At 49.0% G+C, this 22,077-nt stretch overlaps 1 protein-coding gene across 1 annotated transcript; it reads right to left on the minus strand.

Annotated features, from left to right (window-relative positions):
• Positions 1-352: 352 nt before the first annotated feature.
• On the minus strand, positions 353-9,330 carry rab14l (RAB14, member RAS oncogene family, like). The gene is made up of 9 exons (XM_076044895.1): positions 9,314-9,330; positions 9,097-9,239; positions 6,440-6,498; positions 5,809-5,862; positions 4,620-4,797; positions 4,028-4,094; positions 3,175-3,262; positions 2,777-2,807; positions 353-2,634 (listed from the first exon to the last, which is right to left on the minus strand). The coding sequence occupies exons 3-9, from the start codon at positions 6,489-6,491 to the stop codon at positions 2,457-2,459; spliced, it is 648 nt and encodes a 215-aa protein (XP_075901010.1). The 5' UTR covers positions 6,492-6,498; positions 9,097-9,239; positions 9,314-9,330; the 3' UTR covers positions 353-2,456.
• Positions 9,331-22,077: the final 12,747 nt, after the last annotated feature.

The raw sequence follows: 22,077 nt of genomic DNA on the forward strand, positions 1-22,077 counted from the left end.
CTGGAAGGTATCGCCTCTATTGGCATAAGGATGGGCAATAAACGACAGCAATGTTCAATTTTGAGAACACGCTGGTGGTGTTTTATGTCAGCTTTATTCACGGAATTTCATGTTTTTTTACGTCAACTTTTTTCATGGAATGTCAGCTTAAAACTCAAAAAGTTCTTAAAAATCTCCTTCTTGTGGCCCTAATCCTCTTTTGTATATCCTGGTCTCGTACCCCAAATGTCTTGATCTCGATGACCTGTAGTCTTGCTAATGTGTTGGTGTCGGTTGGTGCGGTCTTTCTTGACTACAGCACCACACGCTGGTTTAAACCCCCCCCCCCAAAAAAAAAAACAGACACAGTGGCAACAGGTTATGTATAATTTATTTTTTCTGTCTAGAGTATTTTGTCATTAAAATCAAAATGTCAACATTTTTAAAATCATATACACTCAAGAACGCATTTAAATGTTAGCACAGCTCCTTAAAAATTTATACATATGTACGTTTTTTGTTATTTTTTTTTTTGTTTGTACTTGTGGACAGACAAAAAAAAAAAAGCAGGAAGTGGTCGCTCGGACAGGGAGAAAATGTAAAAGACCCGGCCCACCCACACTTCCCGAACCAATCCCCCCCCCACTCCTCACAGAGTTAAGACAGCGATGCAGGCCCCTCTAGTGCAGATGGGGAGGAAGAGAAAACAAACAAAAGAAAAAGTGCTGTTTTTCACTCCGTACGGAGAGAAAAAAAAATAAGTCAGGTTTGCGGACATAAATACTAGTGAGCACATCTCCAGCCCCTTCCTCTCCCCTCGGCCAAACGACAGGTTCAGTAGTGTGCAGACGGGGTGGTGTGTGTGTGTGTGTGGGGGTGGGGCGGCTGCGTCTACGCTTCTGTCCTTTACATACATTTATTAATAGAAACTATGTTACAGAGTTTTTTTTTTTTTTTTTATCCCCCAAGCATGAATTACAGGCAACCCACTAGCACGTCAACTGTACAGGACCTGGGCAGAGCCAGCAAAGGAAACGCCTCCGTCCCGAGTAGCGAGGGCATCACCGAGAATAGTTAAAGAAGCAATATTTACAGCCGTCCAATCAGGGAGTCACTATGATACAGAAACAAAACAAACAAAAAAACCAAACAAGACTTTGGAAAAAAAAAAAAAAATCATCAAAAAGCATTCTGGTCATTTGAGTTTTGACTATCTCGTGTTTGGAGACGTTTGACAAGGGGTCGGCGGGGGCGGGGTTAGGTTAGGGGGGTGGGGTCATGCTGCTCGGTGGTGTATAGTGATAATAAGAGAGCGGAAGAACATCTGCTCGGAAATGCACGACGAGGTCATCCCTGCGGTGCAGCACTTTGATATACAGGAGTGTCGACGGTCGGTTTGGTGCAAGAGACGTGAGCTTGGACAGGACAGAGCCGGGGGGGGGGGGGGTCTTGTGAGGAGCGAGCGCAGTCAAAAGAAAAACACGAGATTAAAGAGTTAATTATCGTAATAAGGCAACAAACAAAGAAAGAAAATGCTGGTAAAGACAGAATCTGTTGATATGACCTGGGTGGTGGTGGTGGTGGTGGTGGGAGGAGGGGCTCAGATGGGTGAGGGTGGTGGGAGAGGGGGTGGGGCCTGGTGCAACCAAACAGATGTGTAGTCGAGTATTTTCATTTCCTTTTTGCCAAACGGTCTCTAAAGTAGCCTAGCTGGAAAACACCCAGGATTCCTTGCTGGGACGTCGTCTCAGGTGGCGCTGAGGAATTCCCCAGCAAGGAATCTGTGAGGAATTCCACCTTCTCTCAGTTTTCCCTCCTCCTCTCCTGCTCCTGGAAGCATCGACGACGACGCAAAGGAAAATAATCAGCTGCTGCGTCTCCCGCTTGGCGGCGATGATATAAAAAGCACCGGCGGCGTGAGATAGGATGGATGTTTGGAGAGGTTGTGGGGAGGATTCAGGGAGAAGTGATCCGAATCAGGGGGGAGAAACTTGACGTCGCCTGGAGTAGTTAAAACCGAAGAAGAAGAAGAAGAAAAACAAAGGAGGAGGAAAAAGTCTTGCGTGTGAACGTTTTGTCTAAAGTGTCAGTAACCTGCGTGAAGCCCGGCAGCGTCTACGGTTCTACGGCTGGAGGTGGAGGAGGAGGAGGAGTCATGGGACGACACGCAAACAGAGCGAGACAGGAAGGCAGAGAGGAAGAAGAGGAGGAGGAGGAAGGGAGAGATGTAGCCCCGACCACCCCCACCGAAAAAAAAAAATTGAAAAAAAAAAGAAAAAGCAGCTTCATCCGACTGGAGTCCGTGTCTGCAGCCTCCTGCTCCTCTGCAGTGCAGTGAGGAGAGGGGGAGGGAGGGAGGGAGAGAGAGAGAGTGAGGGAGGGGAGGGCAGGCAGGATAGATGGAGAGAAGACGAGGGTGGTGGTGATGATGATGGTGAAGAGGAGGAGGAGGAGGAGGTGGTGGTGGTGCTCGGTCATTAGCAGCCGCAGCCTTCCTTCTGAGGCTGTGGTTCGCTGGTTAGCCGCCCGCCCTGCGGGGCCGACGGCTTGTGCTGCACGCCGGACTCGGCCGCGTTCAGGTCCAGGCTGCCGTCCTGGATGTTCTGGTAGATCTTCTTGGCTGCCTCCAGGAAGGCGTCCTCCACGTTCTCGCCCCTGCGGGTGTTAAAAAAAAAAAAAAAGAAAAGAAAAGAAAAAAAGGATGCAGACGGAGCAGCAGCAGGTTGAAGTGATGAATTCTATAAGGGGTGGAAGTCGGTGACTTGACTTTGGGGGGGGGGGGGGGGGGGGGACTTACGTTTTTGCGCTGGCCTCCAAGAACAACAGGCCTGTGGAGCGACGCACAATGAGAGTCAGTGACATGCTGGCATACCTCAGATGCCATGCAGCTGGTTGCCTTATTTTGTTTAAAGGGACAGTACACTCCGAAATGGCACACTTCACTCATGCTGGTTATTTGTGGGATGAGGGTTGAAGAATTTAAATAGAAAAGGTGTTTGAGTCATTTTACACTTTTATTCTTTCCTACATAATTCCATGCGTAGTTTTGATGCTTCTCAGTGATCACTGCAATGTCAATAGTCACAAGAATGAAAGAAAAGGCATTCAATTCATACGGTGCTCATTAGTTCGACTGGTAGTTTATATTGTAAATTTCCTTTTCAATCTGTGCAGTTGAATGGTTGTGCGGCTCACCGTTCTCCTCGGCGAACTGCTTCGCCTCCTCGTACGTGACGTCCCGCTGTGCCTCCAGGTCCGCTTTGTTCCCGATGAGGATGATCACCTGCGGGCGCACAAAGCAGACTTGAGGTGAGACGGGCCGGCCAGACGCCCCCGCTGGGGTCGACGAGGAGGAAGTGCTCCCGTCAATCCTGCTGAGGAAGTCGCCCGTCTGTCACCAAACTGGTTGTTGCGCAACTCGGTCAATGGAGAGAGACGGACGGTCCCCCCCCCCCTCCCCCCCGAGTAGCTGCAATGTGATTAGACCTGTTATGCAGTGATTACATGGAAACAGGCTCGCCAGGCTCCACCGCCGCATCCACAACCTCAAATAATTGCTGGTCTCCAAACTTATTTCTGGTCTTGTTTTTTACATCTTATTGAAATAATGACTGAGTCAATGATCAGATGATGAGTATGCAACACCCCCTCATCTTCAACCAACAGGCATGGCACCCTGGCTCAACCCACAACTTGACTACAACACCGCCACCTTGAGGCCAATGCGGCATACTTCAGCAAAAAAAAAAACACTAATGCCATGCAAGTCTATTGGGTCGAAAGTCAACTTTGTCCTAGAGACATGGGGCCACTTGCAGGTTCATCGGGATCCCTCAAGACACAGCCACGTCAAATTTGGGGCTTCTAGCCCCACCCCAAAAATTTAAAGATTTTCTTCCTCCAAGGTGAGGCGTGACAGAGAAAGTTTGCGAACCACTGCTCTAGTAAGTTGTTTTATTTCTACGGACTTATTTGATTTTTTTATTTGGGGAAACCTGTGGCGGGGGTTTATTTCTTTCACTGTGTAATATTCCAGGGCATAACTCACAGTATTGGGGTTGGTGAGGTTCCGGGCGTCAGTCAGCCAGCTGCTGAGGTGGTTGTACGTGCTTCTTCTGCAGGACATCGACAGACAGACAGACAGACGCTGCGTTTCAATGACAGTTTTTTGCAAAATAAAATTTCGAAAATTTCCAGAAAGTGCAATTGCGATTTGCAGGTGTTTCCATTGAATGGATACGCCTGAATCCAGAGGTAGCTTTTTTTCTTCTTAAATACTTTCTACTTCTATAACCGCCTCATGGTGCTGGAATTACCAGCCACTCAAACTCACCAGCGCACACGGCAACAAAAATCTCTTTTTTGCTATGATAAATATCACTCGTGGAAACAAGCTGCAGTTCAGCCTCAACAGCAGTGATGCAAACACCACATGTTCGTGTTGTGAAATGAAATCATCTTTCCTTTGCTTCTGAATGGAACCTGTGCAGCAGGTTTTTGTTTTTTTTGTCACAACACTGAAACTATGTCACACTTTGGCCAAAACTTTGGGAGCAAACTGTTAAACAAAGCGCTGCTGTTTGCTCAGCGGCAACCCGATTCCGTGCACGAGCAGCTCGGCCTCCGCCGGCGAGGCGCACCTGGTGATGTCGTAGACCATGAGCGCCCCGGCGGCGCCGCGGTAGTAGGAGCGGGTGACGGCCCTGAAGCGCTCCTGTCCCGCCGTGTCCCAGATCTGCAACTTGATCTTCTGGCCGCTCACTTCGATTATCCTCGTGCCAAACTCCACGCCGATTGTGTGGGGGCAGTCCGCCATGACTGTGAGGAGGAAAAAAAAAAAAAAAATAAAAAAAATATATATATATATATATATATATATATATATATAGTTTAATAAATCTACCGCTTTTAGTCCCATTGTGCATGTATGTAGGGACAATTAAAGGGCATTCTATCCTTTTCTAATCACTTTGATACTTCAAAAGCTGGTTAGTCGTGCTGTTTTTTTTTTTTTTGGCCATTTTAATTTTATTGACATTGCAGTTTCTTGCTGAAGGCATCAAAAGTACGTATGAACACACATGGAATTACGTAGGAAACAATAAAAGTGTAAAATAACATGTTTTATATTTCAATTCTTCAAAATAGCCTCCTGTCATAAAAAGCATGTTTAGAGTAATTTAACATGTTTTCTTTGCTGCGTTATTGCATATATCGCGCTCATATATTTGAGGTCTTCAAGATGTATCTGCAGTGTAGAAAGTCCTAAAGATAAAGAAAAAACATTGCATGAGATAATGTAGGCAAACTTTTGACTGGTAGTGTGTATTCTCTTTTATTCTAAATGTGGTTCATTTTGAGCAACGACGTATCGGAGCTTTTTCTTCTTCAGCTTGATCTGAACCGACCAACCGACCAACCAGGCAGCAGCAGCAGCAGCAGCAGCAGCTGCATCAATCAATCAATCACTCAGTCAATAGACTCACAGATGTTCAGTTCAAATCCCCGAGCGCTGCTAATTTCCTTTGACACTAAAGACTTCTCTTCTAGCACCACTCTGTGCGTGACAGAATGAATGCGATTCACAGCATCTGGCCCGTTGATAGTGGCGCTAAACACCGCCGAGCTGAATGGCCGCAGCTGAGTCGCACTCAGACCCCGGAGAGTCTCTCCTTGTGGAGCTCGCAGCTCTCCCACTTCCGCTCGGAGGAGGAGCGGCGGCCCGACGTGACTGACTGAGGGACCCGGGCCGAACCTGGCAAGCCTGCAAGTGAGGTGAGGACGGGAGGGGAGGTGAGGCGAGGCGAGAAAATCAGGGCGGCCACTTACATTTCTTTTCTGTGAACTGGTGAAGCAAACACGACTTGCCCACCCCCATGTCCCCTGTGGAGAGAGAGAGAGAGAGAGAGAGAGAGGGTCAGCTGAGGGGAGAGCAGTAAAACGAGTCATTCTCCAGTCGAGCCTGCAGCGTCGCCCCCATGCATGATGCAGCAGCCCCCCTGCGGGACGCCAGGGCGACAAAATGCAACATTTCAAGTGGGGCGAGTGGAGAGGCGGAGAGGGGAGGAGCGACGCCGAGGCTCCCGGAGACTTTTTAACGCTGTTTGTGCAGCGACAGAGGAGGATAAACAGCCAGGGGGGCTGCGGCTTTATGGAAATTCCTGTCGCTGATGTACTGTAAGCACGAGCGGGAAACAGAGAAAAAAAAAACAACACAGCGGCCAAATTGTGTGTTTCTGCGAGAAGAAGAAGAAGAAGAAGAAAAAGAAGAAGAAGAAGAAGAAGAAGTGTCTGTAAAGTTCCGTCAGAGGCACTTGGGCCTTTTTATTATGCGGGAGAGTTTTGTTTTTAGCGGAGGTGGTGAGGAAGAAGAACCAGGATGAAATATTATAGGCCAGAGTGGATTCAATGAGCGTCTATTTTGCAGCTTAGCCAAGAGCATTGGGTGTCGACCACTTACCGATGATGATGTATTTGAAGATGTAGGAGTAGTTGTACGGTGCAGTGGCCATCGTGGCTCTGAAAGACAGAGGGAGGAGGAGGAGGAGGAGACTTCAGAGCTCTAATACACACATGCAGGTGACTCAATAATCTCTGTAGAATTTTATATCACTGTGTGTGCAATGTTTGTCTGGACATCGGTCTGAATACACAGACTGTGCTGTGTATCACGGTGGGACTGAGGTTGGTTTAACAGTAAAAAATGTAAAATAAAAACAAAAAAACAAGTGCGACGCGAACGTCTCCACTGGCCGTGTGTCCGTCCCTCCTGGTACAGACCACCCACAGTGGTGACAACTGCTCACTTCTGCCGCTGAGACAGTCAGCACACACACGTTGAGTTGTATGAGATACAGACGGAGACGCCAGAACCACAAACAGTCCACTGGTGGAGCCGGCAGCTTTATGACTGAAAATCAGCGACTTCAGGCTCCAGCTAAGTTTCCGCCTCCTGTCGGGTTTGTCCGCCGCTAATCGCCGGGTTTCCTTTTGATCTGCGGCTCAGCGAAGGCTTTTGCGTGCACGTCTTCCCTACCAACTCTTTCCCGGCGACGTTTAATTTGAGGCGTGCAACGACGTCTCCAGGGTAACTTTTTAAAAACAACCATTTCTGCGTCAAACAACTGCACGTGTATGTAGAGTCACTTCAGTAGCTGCTTTAAGAGTCATTTGATTTGATTTTTTTTATACATTACATCACCAGCAAACCGAGGTCACTACCGAGGCTGACGGACGATAAAGGGGCCAAATATCTTATCAGTGAGTCAGACAACCGTTTGAGCGACGGTCAAATCTTCTGAGTATCAACAACGTCCATGCTGAAATGCTCGTAGTCACACACACACACACACACACACACACACACACACACACACACACACACACACACACACACACACACACACAAGACTGACAATTTGAAAGGAAACATCTAAGGGTTCCTTCCAGGCCGACCTGGATCACATGTCACATGACCCTCATGTGGGGCCTTTGTGTCCAGCCACGCTTTGCAGCAGTCAGACGGCCGGGCCGAAGGAGAATATTCTGCTGCTGCTCGATGACATGTATCTGTAACTTGCCAATAACGCTATGACAACTTCGGCAGCGGAGGAGTTGGAACCATGTGACCAAGCTGCAGCCTCAGCACTTTGTGACTCTTTATCGCTCAGATTGTTTCTCAAGGGAGAGAGGGGGGAAGCCAAACTATCACTTCCTTTTCCTCCAGCCTGGCAGACACTTTCCTTACAACACAGCTTGTGAGTGATTCAAATTGGGCAGTGCAAGCAGGAAACTCTGACACATTGTTTCGTCACAGCTCCTGGTCGCGGTGATGTCACGGCCTACAGGTCAAATCATGTGATTTCCTCGGACTAATGCAGAGATGCGACAAAACGTCAGTTGTGGGAGAAGTGAGTCGCAAGCAATTCCCATTCACGGCGTGTTATTGAGATTTTTTTTTTGAAGTGCATTAGTTACGTCAACCTGTTTTGGCATTGGCTCTGTCCAATGTAGTGCAAATACACACGCACCCACATACACATACCCAACGCAGCGAGAGGTGTACTCGCATCCTTTAAAGCGCCTGCTAACACAACCCCCTCAAATTCTGTTTACTGGCTTCAGAGTAGAGCTAACAACCATCACAATGCTGTCATGGACTTAAAGGGCCGAGCCACACTACTTACGATCACGCAGGCCCTCTCACGGGAGATACCAATTAAAAAAAAAAGGTCCGACACTGTCCACAAAGCCTTACAAACACCACCTGCGTATCTTTGATGATCAGCACCGGAGCTTCAGAGTCCCCCCCCCATGCGAAAAACGGGCTTAGCTTAGCATGACAACAGGGTAACGTGACAGCTACGGTTTTCCACATCATCTGCTGTTTGTCAACACAACGGACCGAACCCGGGGTGTTCATTGGTTAGGGTGGAAAAAAAGAACAGGCACGGAACGACACCTTGTTTTAAAGGCAAGCTTGCGAAAACAAGCACGGCCCTAGACGAACTGTTTTGACAGCTAGCATCAGCTCGCTCCCTGCTAGCTGGGATCCTTGGATTTATCCCAACAAATAAAAAAAAAAAAACGCCCTGACAATCTGTGGCCTCGATTGTCTCTGCCGCCTCACAAACAACCTCCAGACGGCCCAGTCGCTGCCATCACACTGACACAGACAGGTTAGAGTACTGGCGCTGCCTGGGCAATTTGAGCGACCATCGACAAAAACCAACGACGCCTAGCGATTAGCTAGGAGATGCTAGTGTCGGCTCGGTGCAGCGGTGCGATCGTCAACGTCACATCACGATTTTGAACACATGTAGTGTCTAACGAGGCCACGTTACTCTCGCAGAATAGCCTTTCCCGAAACGCTTCGTTCTGAAAATACGAGTCACTCTTGACAAGGAGCGGTAAACATCTAGCCTTAGCCATCAGCTGGGTAGCCTCGTTAGCTTAGCAATTAGCTCGCTCCCGGGTAGCGCAGGCTACTGACTCAATCAAAAAAAGCTGCTCTCCCTGGATTTTGCAAACCACAACAGCCGCTATTCCGCTTTGTCCGACAGTGTGTGCGTATTTGCGGGGCGTCCGCCCGGGTGTCTCCTCGCCGTCCGACCTTACCGGGGAGTTAAACTCGACAGCGTTGCGTTGTTGAGCTGCTCGGAAGAGGAATGCAGGTTATCCTGGCTCAAGTAGCCTGTGATCTGCCTACCCAAGATGGCTGCTCGCGGCACAGGGTTTCCTCCGCTCTGTACAATGGGCTTCTGGGACAAAGAGCATCGTATGCGGCTGTTTGTGGAGATGATGAGGAGGTGGGGGGGCAATAATGCGACCTCACCTGCACAGGTGCATTCGCGCAAAGCTTTTTGGCGTCGATGCGGACAGGTGAGTTTCTCCCCGCCACCGGAGAAATCCCCAGCTTGATTACACAGTTGAGACAAGTGGAATGACTTTGATCCCACTGTTTTAATTTTCTTCACCAAAGGAAAATAATAATAATAATTTTAAAATGGACCCCTGTTATGGCTTCAAAGTGGGCTCATGGCACCGATTTAAAGAGGTGAGTCGAAGCTAAAGGAGCTAACAAGAATAATCTCAAAAACTTGAGTCAAGATCGTCATTATGTACAAGACAACCAATTGACATGAGTTGATTTAGTTTTTCTACCGATACATCACTACATTTGTTATTTATTATTATTATAGCGTCATTTTTGCGCCATTAATTTTACCTTATGTCACCTTTAGGAAACCAGCCTAGCAATTTATAAAAGCGCTTGGCAGCCAGCCAGCCAGCCAGTCTTTGATCCTCACCTGTCATGCCATAAAAGAAGACCGATTGTACATTTTTATTCCCATACAGCAATATTTATAAATTGTGTGCTGTTGCATTTACAAAAGTAGCCTGTCTGGAAGTGTCTCTTTTGAAAAATATGAAACATTTTAATACAGAAAATTCACAACATTACATGCTTACACTGTACAATATATTCTTCTCTGTCTCTCTCACTCTCTCTCTCTCTTTTTTTTTACAACTCTACAGAAAACCACATGCAGTGCATTTCCCCGAGCTTCGCCCGGAAAAGTGGACAGTGAAATTGAAAAAAAAAAAAAAAAAAAGAAATGGCAAAGGTAAAAGAGTCTGTGGCCTAAGAATAATCATGTACACTGCACACAAATGAAACGGAAGACGTGTTTTCAGCCTGTGCAACACTGATACAAATTTTTTAATCTGCGCCTTTAATATGTGAATGAAAGGAAATGATGGCCGAGCAATATTCAGTTGCTCTTTGTGGGCTAAACCCGGAGTGAGTGGACGTGCACAGGATTTTCACTCTGTCTTCGCCTGCACTTTGTTAAAAACGCACTCTGCAGGATATCTTGACACTGTTCAGCCTCTACGACAACAAAAGCTATACAAGCTCCCGGCGTTCACCAGTAACACCGCTATTCCCCCCACAGCTCCCGTCCAGCCCTAAAGGTGTGCAGCTAAAGGTTGCTAGTACAAAAATAAAATAAAGTGAAATCAAATGGTAAAAAGCATCCCCTCAAGTCCACCGCTATTGCGACGAGCATCTTCTCACAGCCACGGCCTCAGCAGCCACAGGCACAGCAGCAGTGCGCAGACGCAGTGGAGTGAACGAGCCGGGTGCCGGGAGGGGGCGCTGTTGCACAGGTCAGAGTCGCAGCAGTGGATGCGCACCCCGGGCAGCTCCTGCTGCTGGCAATGTCTGGATGTGGCACAGCCGCTGGTCAGGACGATGCCCAGGGCCGCTGTCAGGAGCAGAGGAGACAGACGGACAGACAGACAGGCAGTCAATCAGTCAAACCGACAAGTCAGTCAAAGGAAGAGTGACGGGCTGCTGTGTGGCTCTGCAAGGCGGAAGAAAATGCACAAGTAAGCAGCAGATAGTGCAAGTGTGTAATTAGGAGACGACGTTTAGTTATCTGAGAGGACACACTCATCAGGACGTGACTGCACGGTCCGGCACCGCTAACTACACTCCAGCCAAGCAGTTAGCACTCAGCTCAGATTTTTCACCCACACTTGGATCACATATATGCATTGTTTTCTTCAAGGAATATTCTGATCCCTGTAGCTTTTATTCCAAGCAGGCTGTACGATGGTCGGTTCCCTCTGAATCAAACTTAAAGAGCCTGAAGATAAGATACGAGATAAGACAATACGAGATAATTCAATTATTCTCAAGAATTGACCATGTAATATTTACATCCACACAAATACATTTGTACAGTAATCTCAATTACTCCTTATTACACGTGGGGAAAATATGGAATTGCACAATTTAGTGTTGCAAATAGAGTTAGACTCTGAAAACTCTCAACAGATGTGATGGTTTTTTTTTGCTAGATTTTTTTTTTGCAAAAAAATAAATGGACTTGCGTTACATTATGAGAACTATGTGTGAGGACCAAAACAACGTCTTATCAGAACCCTGCCTGTTCTTAGATTGTATCACTGTTGTGAATGTGAAGACGAACACAGCCCTCAGATAACAAACGACACGTGACGGAGCCTTATCACCCTTATCACCCCCGGTTTCCTGCGCCTGCGAAGGCGCTCTATTCTCTATTCTCTCCTCCCTCGGCGCGAGCCGGGGGGGGGGGGCTGAGTAAGGAACAGCTGGCCGCTCCACGCTTTCCCAGATCTCAGCAGAAGAGTCACCATCGTCTGCCGCCGCCGCTCGACTCCACGTCCAGACCGCAAACGACTTGCAATCTCACCCCGGCAAAGTGCGCCAGCGTAGGGTTACGTAACCATCCTTCAGTGGCGCGAGGAGGAGGCGGGGTGGTGAGCGGCCTCGGTGCACAGAGAGCCGTTCGCATGGGCGTATTTTAAAAAGGAAAATGGATTATGCCAAAGTCCGGTGGAGCGCCAGGGTGCCAGTGTCCGTCCTGCTGCGAAACCTCCGCCATGAATTATCCTCAGATAAATGTTCGAGGGGTCGGTGCTGGGTCCTAGTGGTGGGCGGGGGCGGAGGGGGGGCAAATTTATTAGTCAGTCATTAGTGGCTACTCACTGCTCTCTGTCTTGATGCAGAAGCGGTGTTTGAAGCCCTTGTGTGAGTGGGCGCAGGTGATGACCTCGGGGTTGGAGCAGCCCACGTCCACGTACCTCTGGCCCTGGATGATGTTGCAGCCATAGCACTGCAGCCCCTTGACTGCAGGACGGGACACACACACACACACACACACACACACATGCACGCACATTTGTCAGCGTGAAATTTGACATGACGTGGCGTTCGTGTTAACACAGGCGAGCACACACACACACACACACACACACACACACACAGGGACATTTAAGCTTCTTTTGGGCTATGGAAGGAACAGCGCAGACAGATTAGACCCACTATTATGTCACAAAATGTGTCCGTTCAAAAATGATGAAAACATGCAGTGTGTGAGCCTCGGCAGATTCACATGGCAAAAAAATCCCCCCAAAAAACAAGCGCGGTCCAACCGGACGTCCGTCCAGAACACCTGGTGATTATCGCCAATGGTGATTTCAAGCCCCCCCATGATGCAAAATTCCCCCTCTTCAGTGTTTTGCAGCAGCGCCCGTGTCTCTATCCTGTCACTCAACTGCCCAGCAGTGAGAAAAGTCCATCCTTGGCTTCCTTCGCTCGCTCCAAATTTCAGAAAAGCATGTTTGCACTTCTTCAGATCAGCTCTTTGTGACGTCACAAAGAGCTGCTGATGCGACTCACAGATTCTCTACTTGCCCCCGCCTCCCCGAACCCCCAAGCCCGAGTCAGGTGTTGTCTCCACTCCCCCTTCCAAACATGCGGAAGTTGAAACAAAGCGTAAGTCAACCTACTGATTGCTGCAAACAGAGGGCTAAACATTATCATGGGTTCTTTAAATGTCTGATTTTGCCTTTGAAGAAACGGTCCCGCTGCATTACGATGTTGTTTACTCCATTATGTTTTTCCACATTAGAGCCCGAGCAGCCGCTCAGATTTTGACACACGCCCGAGCGGAGAGTTAGCCACATTAAAAAGATGCAGAGCGACTCTGTCAAAGTTGAATCATCTCAGCAACATCGGGGGACGTAAACAACATCGTTGTCGTCCCTTTTTTTTTCTCTCTCCTTTAGGCGGTGCTGCGCTGCAAATTGCACATAACCTAATTTAGAATCAATCTTCCAATTGGACTGGGGGCTTATTTGCAGGAAGAATAACATCTTTTTTAAAAAATTGCCCCTTTATGTTCCTCTGCTGCTGCTGCCGCTGCTGCCACTGCTACCGTGGCTGCAGCTGCTGCTTTGTCTCGCTCCCGATTTTTATCCTGACGCCACTTGACTGCTCCGTCTTCTCCTCGTCTCCGCTCGTGCACTTTTCACAGCTTGTGCTTAAGGGTGACTCACCCTTTTAGTGGTGGGCCCGAACCCCAGCCCGAGCTGCTGCCTGCCTGCCTGCCTGCCTGCCTGCCGGCGGCTGCCTTGTGATCTCAAAGCCTTGTGTCTCCGACGCTCAGAGCCCCTTAAGTGGCGGAGGCTTCATCAGGACGGCACGAGAGCAACTGCTGCAAGGTTCTGCCGCTTATGAATCGGGAAACGCCATGATCTAAAACGGGCTGGGCCCCTGCTTCGCGGATCAGGCTGAAAAAGATTTTTTTTAAAGGCTCCCCTTTAAAGGGGTGAATTTAAAGGACCTCTTTCATCTTGGGGCCTCCCTTTCACCTGAGCAGCGTTCTCACTCTCCCCTGCGTCTAACTCCTTTAAAGAAAGCAGGGCTAAGCCCACACAGAACAAATCCACCAGGGATTAAGGGGATTGCCTGGCGAATTGAGACCACTTACACACCTGTGTCTGACCTTCGAAATCCTCCCGCACACAAGATGGAAGATCAGCTTTGGGTGCAACCAATCGTCCCTCTTTATCTAGGCAGACCTGCGGCGCTGCGCACAGACGCGCCAAGCGGACGGCGGCCTCTCGCTGCCCGGCCCGGGTTAAATAGCCCACCCAAAAGCCAACTGATGGAGCTTTCTGGAGCAAAAACTAATCCTGCGCAAATGCTCTTACTCCAAAAAAAAAAAAAAATCACTTTGGAAATCTGCTGGAATCAATGTAAAGCTCCGCAGGGACTGTGAGCACATGCCAGCCAACCTTTAGAGGATGTGTCATATTCCCCTGCCGGTGATACACCATGCAGAGGTGTGTGGGGTTTAGATGGGGGAGGGGGAGAGGGCGGGACTCTGATACTCACTGGACTGGACTCCTTAATTAGAGTCGGCTGAATAAACATACGCAGAAGAAAAAAACAAAACAAAGCCAACAACCCAGAATGGACATTTACATGCGGCTAACAGGCTGCTTCATCAATCCGCTGTGATGTCGGCGTGCTGTTTGCGTCAACGCCGCCAACGTTCATTAAACTTTAAAAATAATAAAAAATAAAAAAAAGCGGCGACGGGCCGGCCGGGAACATTTGTCAACATAATGAGGACGCACTGAGGAGACGTTTAGCTTTCACCGTGCGGCGCAATTTATTACGACAGCAGTCGGGGCTCGGCGTTGCATTGCAAATGTGGATAAATTATGCATGTATCAAAATCTGCCGTTGCCTCAATGTAATGTGATCAATTACCGGCTCGTGTGCGACCGCGTATGTTTTCCCTGTAAAGTTCAAAGGGGGCCTAGGTGCTTTTTTTTTGCGTAGTGTCGTGAGTGTTTGCACGTGCAGAACTGGAGTGTTACAATGTGAATTTAGTTTCAGTCACATTGTCTTGGCTGCTCAACTAAATCAGCTGTTTGCAGGTTAGGAGGATCATAAATTGATGATCAATATTCCTTAACAGGCCTTCTAGATCTAGATTGTGCTCAATCAGGCTCCGATCTTTTCTGATCTGGTTCCGAGTCATTGCCGCCGTTATTGTCGTTGATTTAAAACCCCTGGAGGCTGCCTGGTGCGCCGCCTGTCAGAGATGTTGCCCTATTTCCAAAATGCCACATCATTAATCGGTCCAGGAGCTCGCGTCAGCCTCCGGTCGCCCGGCCGGGATCAGAGGTGACGTGACTCAAACCCCAAAACACCCTGATACGAACCCAGGCAGGGCATCGGATCGCGTGCACGCACATGCACACGCACATGCACACGCACATGCACATGCACATGCACACGCACATTCACACGCACATGCACACGCAGCTTCACCTCCCTCCACTCTTCCCTCCTGCGCTCCCTGGTGAAAACAGAGGTTGCATCCCAGCCGAGTCGGGTCAATCATTATTGCTCTGCGGGGAAATTTAGTCGACCGGCGATGGATGTTATCTGTTGTTGGTAGGCGCAGCTTTGAACTCGCTGGTCAATTATATGCGGAGCGAAGGCATATTTATTATTGGAACTGTGGCTCGACATGGCGCGCTCATTAAAGCGCTGTGATTTGCTCCGCTGCCCCATTGCAATAATGATTCAGGAGTGTGTTACAGTGACATTTAGGGCTTTTTTTTTTTTTTTTTTTTTTTTTTTACCAAATACATTTACCAATATACATACGATATATTAGTTTAACTGTATATTAGTTGCAAAACATTAGAAGTCATTTTTGAGTGACTTTATCTGGCCTATTTTCTGCAAATGTGTACAAACACACACACTCACTTGCACACACACACACGGACACATGCATATATACAAATAAAAATTCCTTTTGCATTCCCCCCTACCCCACCCTCCCCCCGCCCCCATACTCACCCTGTGTCAAGCAAAGTGTCCAAACCGAGATAAATCCAAGCCCGTACACCATCCAGCTTGGTAAAGTCATGGATGCAGCGCAGCAACAGGAGACACAGCTGGATATATATAATATATATATATATAATATATCTATATATATATCTATATATATATATATTTTTTTTTTATCCCTCTGCTCTGATGAACCAGTTCGGTGGAGGGAAGAAACCACGCAGGACTCCCACTTCCCCGCAAAGAAAAGCCTGAGCAGAGCTGCCGCGTCTCTCTCGCTCTCTCTCTCTCTCTCTCTCTCGCTCCCTCCGCGCTCCAGCCTCGGCGAAGCTCCCGCGCTGTGTGTTGCGACTATGCGCGCGCGTGTGTGTGTTAGCCGAGCGCCAGCTGAGAGTCCAGTGAGCGAGGGAGCCGCCGAGCATCCAGGCAGGCAGGCAGGCAGGCAGGCAGGCAGAGAGACGGAGGAGGCAGACAAATGAGCGAGGGGGCTGAATAGATGAACCCCACCAACTCCACCCACCAACTCCTCCACCCCCCCACCACTGTCAGGTGAGGTCAAGACACAACCTTTGCTCTCTGAAGAGGTGAAAAGAAACAGCGCAACTGTGATTCGCTTATTTTCTTTTGGTGGCTTGTTTTAATTTGTCTCCGTAATTGGAGCAAACAATCAGGATTAATCTCTGATTGACAAGCCATCACTGCTAAAAATAGCCCCGTCACAGTGGGTTAAAGCCCGGCCACGAAATGGGATGGCACACTCGGGAGGATTCAGGTTGGCGCGCGCATGTTTGTGGTGTGTGTTTGTGAGTGAGAGAGAGAGAGAAGGAGAGAGAGAGAGAGAGAGAGAGGGAGAGCAGTGCCAAAGGACACGCACACACACACACACACACACACACACACATGCAGGCACGGTTTCCCAATAGGGCAGGTCATCCTGCACGGTGTATCGGTGCGCTCGCACACTGGGGAGAAAATTCTATCTAATCAAGAATTAAAGAGCAAATCCTTTCTTAGAGACTGTAATGCCAGCGGATAAGGCAGGCTTTGTGGTAAGCCCTCCCTCACCCCCTCCCCAACCCACAGCAACATATGGTCCGGCACGATAGACGGCTGCCAATCGCTGTCATTCACATTTAGACATATTTAAAGAGGCAGGTGCAGCTTTGAGAAGACAGGGGAAAAACAGTGGTGATACCGACAGGAGCGTCATTTCCTCGACCTCCCCTCTTCTCCTTGCAAAGATTTCCTAATTACTGCTCATGTTGTTTTTTCGCCCAGCCCACTTTGCCCCCCTTCGAACCCCCCCCCCCCCGCCTCCCCTCCGCAACCTTTCCGCACCGCACACATATGTATGTGCCTCCTTTCATTTGTGAGTGTGTGCAGCTGCGTGTGAATTGTCTGCCGCGCTGCTTTTACTCATGACTCACTGTTTGTGCGTTAGCGAGCGCGAAAAAGCAAAGGGAAGGGAAAAAAACGCACACAGGGGCGAGAGGAGAGAAATGCCAGCAGTGTGTACGATCTGCAGGAAGCATATGGTAGGTAGAGAGGGCCATGTGGAGGGCTGTGTGTGTGTGTGTGTGTGTGTGTGTGTGTGTGTGTGTGTGTGTGTGTGTATCTCTTGCATCCTTTAGGAAAGTGTTTAATACTTTGACATTTGGGGAAGGGATGTTTATTTGATGACTCAAGCTGCAGAGATGCGAGCGGATGTGACTCAGGCGAGCGCCGAGCCGGCGGGCAGCCCTGCCGTGTTAAAATAGTGATCAGCACCCTGCGTGCAAGATAATTATTATTAATACATGACATTGTGTATTTAGAGGCTCTGTGTCACGCAAAAGTTCCCTTTGCCACACAACTCTGCCAATCTGACCTTTTGTGATGTCTGCTGGTGTCTCTCGCTGGTGGTTCCTCTGAAAAGATGGAAGAAAAGAAGAGAAGATTCACGTTGACACAGTCTGCAGTCTGCTTTCTTACCAGCAGGTGCTACCAGTCAACACTGCCGGTCAAAAGTTTGGGCACACCCAATGAATTTAATGTGTTTTTGACTATTGACGTTGCAGTTTCTCAATGAAGGCATCAGAACTATGTAATTACTGCATAATTACGTATATCTTGCTCATATATTTGACGTCTGCAGTGTAGAAAGTTATAAAGATAAAAAAAAAATAGCATGAGAACCAAACTTTTGACTGGCAATGGAATTATAAAGAATAAACAAACAAACAAACAAAATGTAATCATTGACCACTTTGCCTCATCCGATTGGCTCGGAGCTTTCTATTGTTCCGTCACTGTGCTTTAATGCACGCCGCAAAGTGGCGTGACATCTTCATTTCTGTCCTGGAGGTCTCAGCGCCGACCTCGGCCACCTGGCCGCACGCTGAACTTTCATCTTTAACGCTGCCAGTTCTTTGATTCTCTGCTCAGGCATCTGCCCAGTGTCGTCTACCTACTCTGAAAAGAACATCAAATATGACACCCGGGCTCAGACAAAAAAAAAAGAAAAGAAAAACCTCGCACACGTGCTCAACTCAGCTGCATCCCCGAATCCCCGTTTGTCACGTTCGATAAATCTGTAATGCGAAATTTTCATCTCGCATCAAGGCAAAGCGGGGCCGCCGCGCCTCTCGCAAAGTGCAGCCGGAGTTGCAGCCGCCCGCCGCTGGTGATGTGCGCTCGCAATATTTGTCCCCAACCTTTTTTCGCCTTCCTCCTAATCTCACGGCCCTCATTCATTTATATTCTGCTGAGCTGCTCGAGTGGTGGAGTGATAAAGCCATGAAAGGGGAGAGTGAGAGAAGGCTGGATTTGGAGGATGGGGTGGGTGGAGGGTAGGGGGTTGGTGGGGGAGGTCCAACAGTACCACAATGATGAAAGTGAGTCTTCCCCGAGCTGCTCCTGACTTATCTTTTGACACACAATAGCCCCTTTAAATACCCTTGAAATACCCCGAGGTGACTAGTTTGGAGCCGCGGCGGCAGCGACAAGAATAGGAGCGGCTACATGGTTTTAAATTCTTGATGAAATTGCAATTAAGACACTAGAGGAGGAAGGAGGGGTGTGTGTGTGTATGTGTGTATGTGTGTGTGTGTCTGTGTGTGTGTGTGTGTCAGCCCGAGGCCCGCGCAGCTGAAAGGCAACAGCCGAAAAAGCGGCGACGCGAGGCTGGCGATGAGGAAATAGCCTACATGAAAAGTTAATTCTGCTCCGCGGGCTCTGATTCCGGGGCATCTGTCACGCCGCGGCCCCCCCTCCGTAAATACAGCGGCGGAGATGAGACTGAAAATGGCCATTAAGGCTTCGTCCATTAGCAACAACCCAGCGACTCCTCCGCAGAGTTAATGAGCAGTAATCCACCGGCGTTCCAACACGGGGAGAAGTCGTTCTGCAGGCTGCCGAATCAAAACAAGAAGAATGGAGTGCAGCATTTTCTCTCTTTTTTCTTTCTTTCTTTTTTTTTTTGAGGGAGCTCACGGACTTTGCAACGCCGCCATTGGCTGCTGGGAGAAGTCCTCCGGGGTCTCCCCCCGCTTCCTTTCGGGGAGGAGGGAAGAAGTTTTTGTGCTCTCCGTCACATTGCCCTGAGATTATCGCCTTAAGGCTGACACAAGCTGCGAGATTAATGGCTGAAGCCCCTGAAGGGGGGAAGAAAAAAAGTGCCTTTTAGCACCCGGAATATCAAGTAATTGAAAGTTTGACCGGATGTACGTGCCGCTGCAGTTTTACACCAAAGGCAGCGTAAAGCTGGATCCTCCTTATGCAGCAGGAGCAGGAGGCTCCTCGGCCTGAAGGCTTAGCTTCATTTGTGGGCCAGTAAGCACTTTAGAATATTGTGCCCACCATTTTATTTTTAGGATTTTTTTTATTTTTTTTACGTCAACGACAAAAAGCCTTGGAATCAAAAACATTTTTAAAAAATTGTCCACAAGGGGTGGACTATAAATTGCATTCCTATGATTAATATAAAAGCTGCTCTTGGTCAAAATGTGGTAATTTTGCAGGTTAATCTTGATTTTACTGCAGCTTCTCTACAAAACGTGCCACAGTTTGCAGACCAGTCAAAGCTTTGACGTCAGAGAAATACTAACGATAACAATAATAATAATAATAGTAATAATAATGACAGAAAAGCTAGCGGGTTGACACAATTATGGCTCATCTCAAGCATATGAGTGCTGCTCCTCTCAGCCTGGGGGCGCCGGAGAGGCCCAGCAGTCGGCTCTGCCTCTCTGGCTGCCTGCGAACCGCGGGGGCAACGCCAGCGGCGCTCCCACCATCTGCTGCTGCCGTCTCTGTGGGCGCCACGCGGCAGCCCAGTGTGCCCAGTACCAGGCCACCGCTCTGCTCTCCCCCCAGACCTCCAGCTTGTTCACAGCTGCTCGCCGGCCCACCGGTTGCCACGGCCCCCGGAGGCGTGTTGTCGTGTGTACGAGGCGCAGGCAGGCCTCCGCTCCAGTCTTTCTCAGCGGCTCCGGGACTCATTTCTCCACATCTGAGGAGAGACGTATGCATTCCCCGATTGCCTCTTCTCCCTGTTCACCATCAGCCTCAGCTTCCACAGTCAGCCGCGACTCCAAAAAGGCATATTTTTCCTCTCATGCAGCCGTTTCAAACTTTTTGATGCGCCGTTATCAGATTGCCCAGATTAATTTGGAGCCCATGAATGCGCCCGCGTCTGGCACAGAGATTCAAAGCGTCAGCGTTTGAAGGCTCGCTGGAGGGACAAGTGGGGTTTGGGGGCGAAGGGGGGGGGGGGGGGGGCGTCAGAGATGCCAACACACATCACTCGGAATAATACAGGCCGGACGTTTGAAGCGTTTTCCAAGTGTCTTCTTAACCCACATTCAACCACTTAATAAGGGCTTGGTAAATAATGGAATGGACATGGATGGCGAAGACGTGTTTAACCGCTACCCCCATTTAAAAGCTTAGCTGTGCAAACCATTGGCTCAATAATCTCTTAATTTAAACGTTCCCCTTAAATCTCCAGGGCTTAGAGGGAGCATCTGCTGCTCACACAAACACACACACGCACACACGCAGACACCCTGCTGGAGAACACGTCCGTGGAAAAAACAACCTGAGACGTGTTGACATCTGTTTTGCCAGTGACTTTCGCTCATCCCGCTTGACTGACCGGCTGAGGCGACTCCGTCTGTGTGCAAACACGGCGGCCGCAGACCTCTGTTATGTTCCAAAAAGGGTCAGATGAAAAAAAAGCTCCGCCTGCTCGCCGTGCGGCTTAGCCCGGGCTGCAGTTAAGTCCTCATAAATCAGCGGTATGTATGTGTCACCCGCAGATCTTACTTATCGCCTCATATTGTGAAATCAATGACGGGGGCCCGGCGACTCACAGGGGATTTGTAAGAGGCCGCGTCTTATCTATCCCCGGCTCCCTGTGGGGAAAATTAAAACACGTGTCGCTCTTTTCTTCCGCAGGGTCGCGATATGCATCGACGGAAACATTAAAAGCCTCTCATCGTGAGTAAGAGGGCAGCAAGGGGGGGGGGGTGATAATCGGCCTCTGCTGGGGGGCGGTGACTAATTCAGGAGGCTGATGTTCAAATGTAAGGGCGTGACACGGTGAGGGGCACGGCAGCCACGACGTGGGCTGGAAGGCCTGGAAGCCGCAGCGCCGGTTTTTAAGAGCGCAAGTCCCTGCATCCCCTCATGCAGCATAACTTAATCCCATCATCCATTACATCTAAACCGCTGAGAACAAAAGTGGATCCCGTCGGCGGCTTGCCTTCGCTTCAGCCCGCTTTCCGCCGGCGCGAAAAAAGCCGCATGCCTCTTGGCTGCCTGGGCCGATCTGGCTCCGGGCCACCGGAGCCCCCGGTGCTCTGCGAGGGAATGTGAACCAGCGAGCATCGGCTCGGGGGCTGTTGCCATGGCGTTGACTTATTTACTGTACATCAGCCCGCCGACTTCAAACGGCGCTCCGCACGTTTTGGCTGCCGCATTAGTGTCAACCTTATCATCCAACGGACACATTTCCACTGGGTGATTTAAAAAACGTTCAACTGCAAACTGCTCACGAGAGAAAGTTTGCGAGGAGAATGTCGTGGGAGACTGCGAGACTCGTCTGCTGGAGATGTACTCACGGAACGGAATGTGAATTCTAATTACTTTTTTTCCTTCATATTTTTTTAATATATTAACAAAAGCAAAAACATTGGGATTCACGCACAGATTTTTCTACCTCTCTTTTCTCAAAATGACGTAAAACCTGCTCAAATCCTGCACTCTCTGGGGCTTTCCTGAGCCCTCCAGGTGAAAAACAATACCCCTTTTGCTTCCCCTTCTATGGGAAAAACTACATTTTATTAAGCGACTCCACTTGATCCTGTGCAGAATTAAGTAATTGTGAAAGATTTGTTCCCAAGCTG

The sequence above is a fragment of the Nelusetta ayraudi genome, unplaced genomic scaffold (genome assembly GCF_046127955.1).
Source record: "Nelusetta ayraudi isolate G7.1 ecotype Tasmania unplaced genomic scaffold, CSIRO-AGI_Nayr_v1 ptg000083l, whole genome shotgun sequence".
Classification (NCBI taxonomy): domain Eukaryota; kingdom Metazoa; phylum Chordata; class Actinopteri; order Tetraodontiformes; family Monacanthidae; genus Nelusetta; species Nelusetta ayraudi.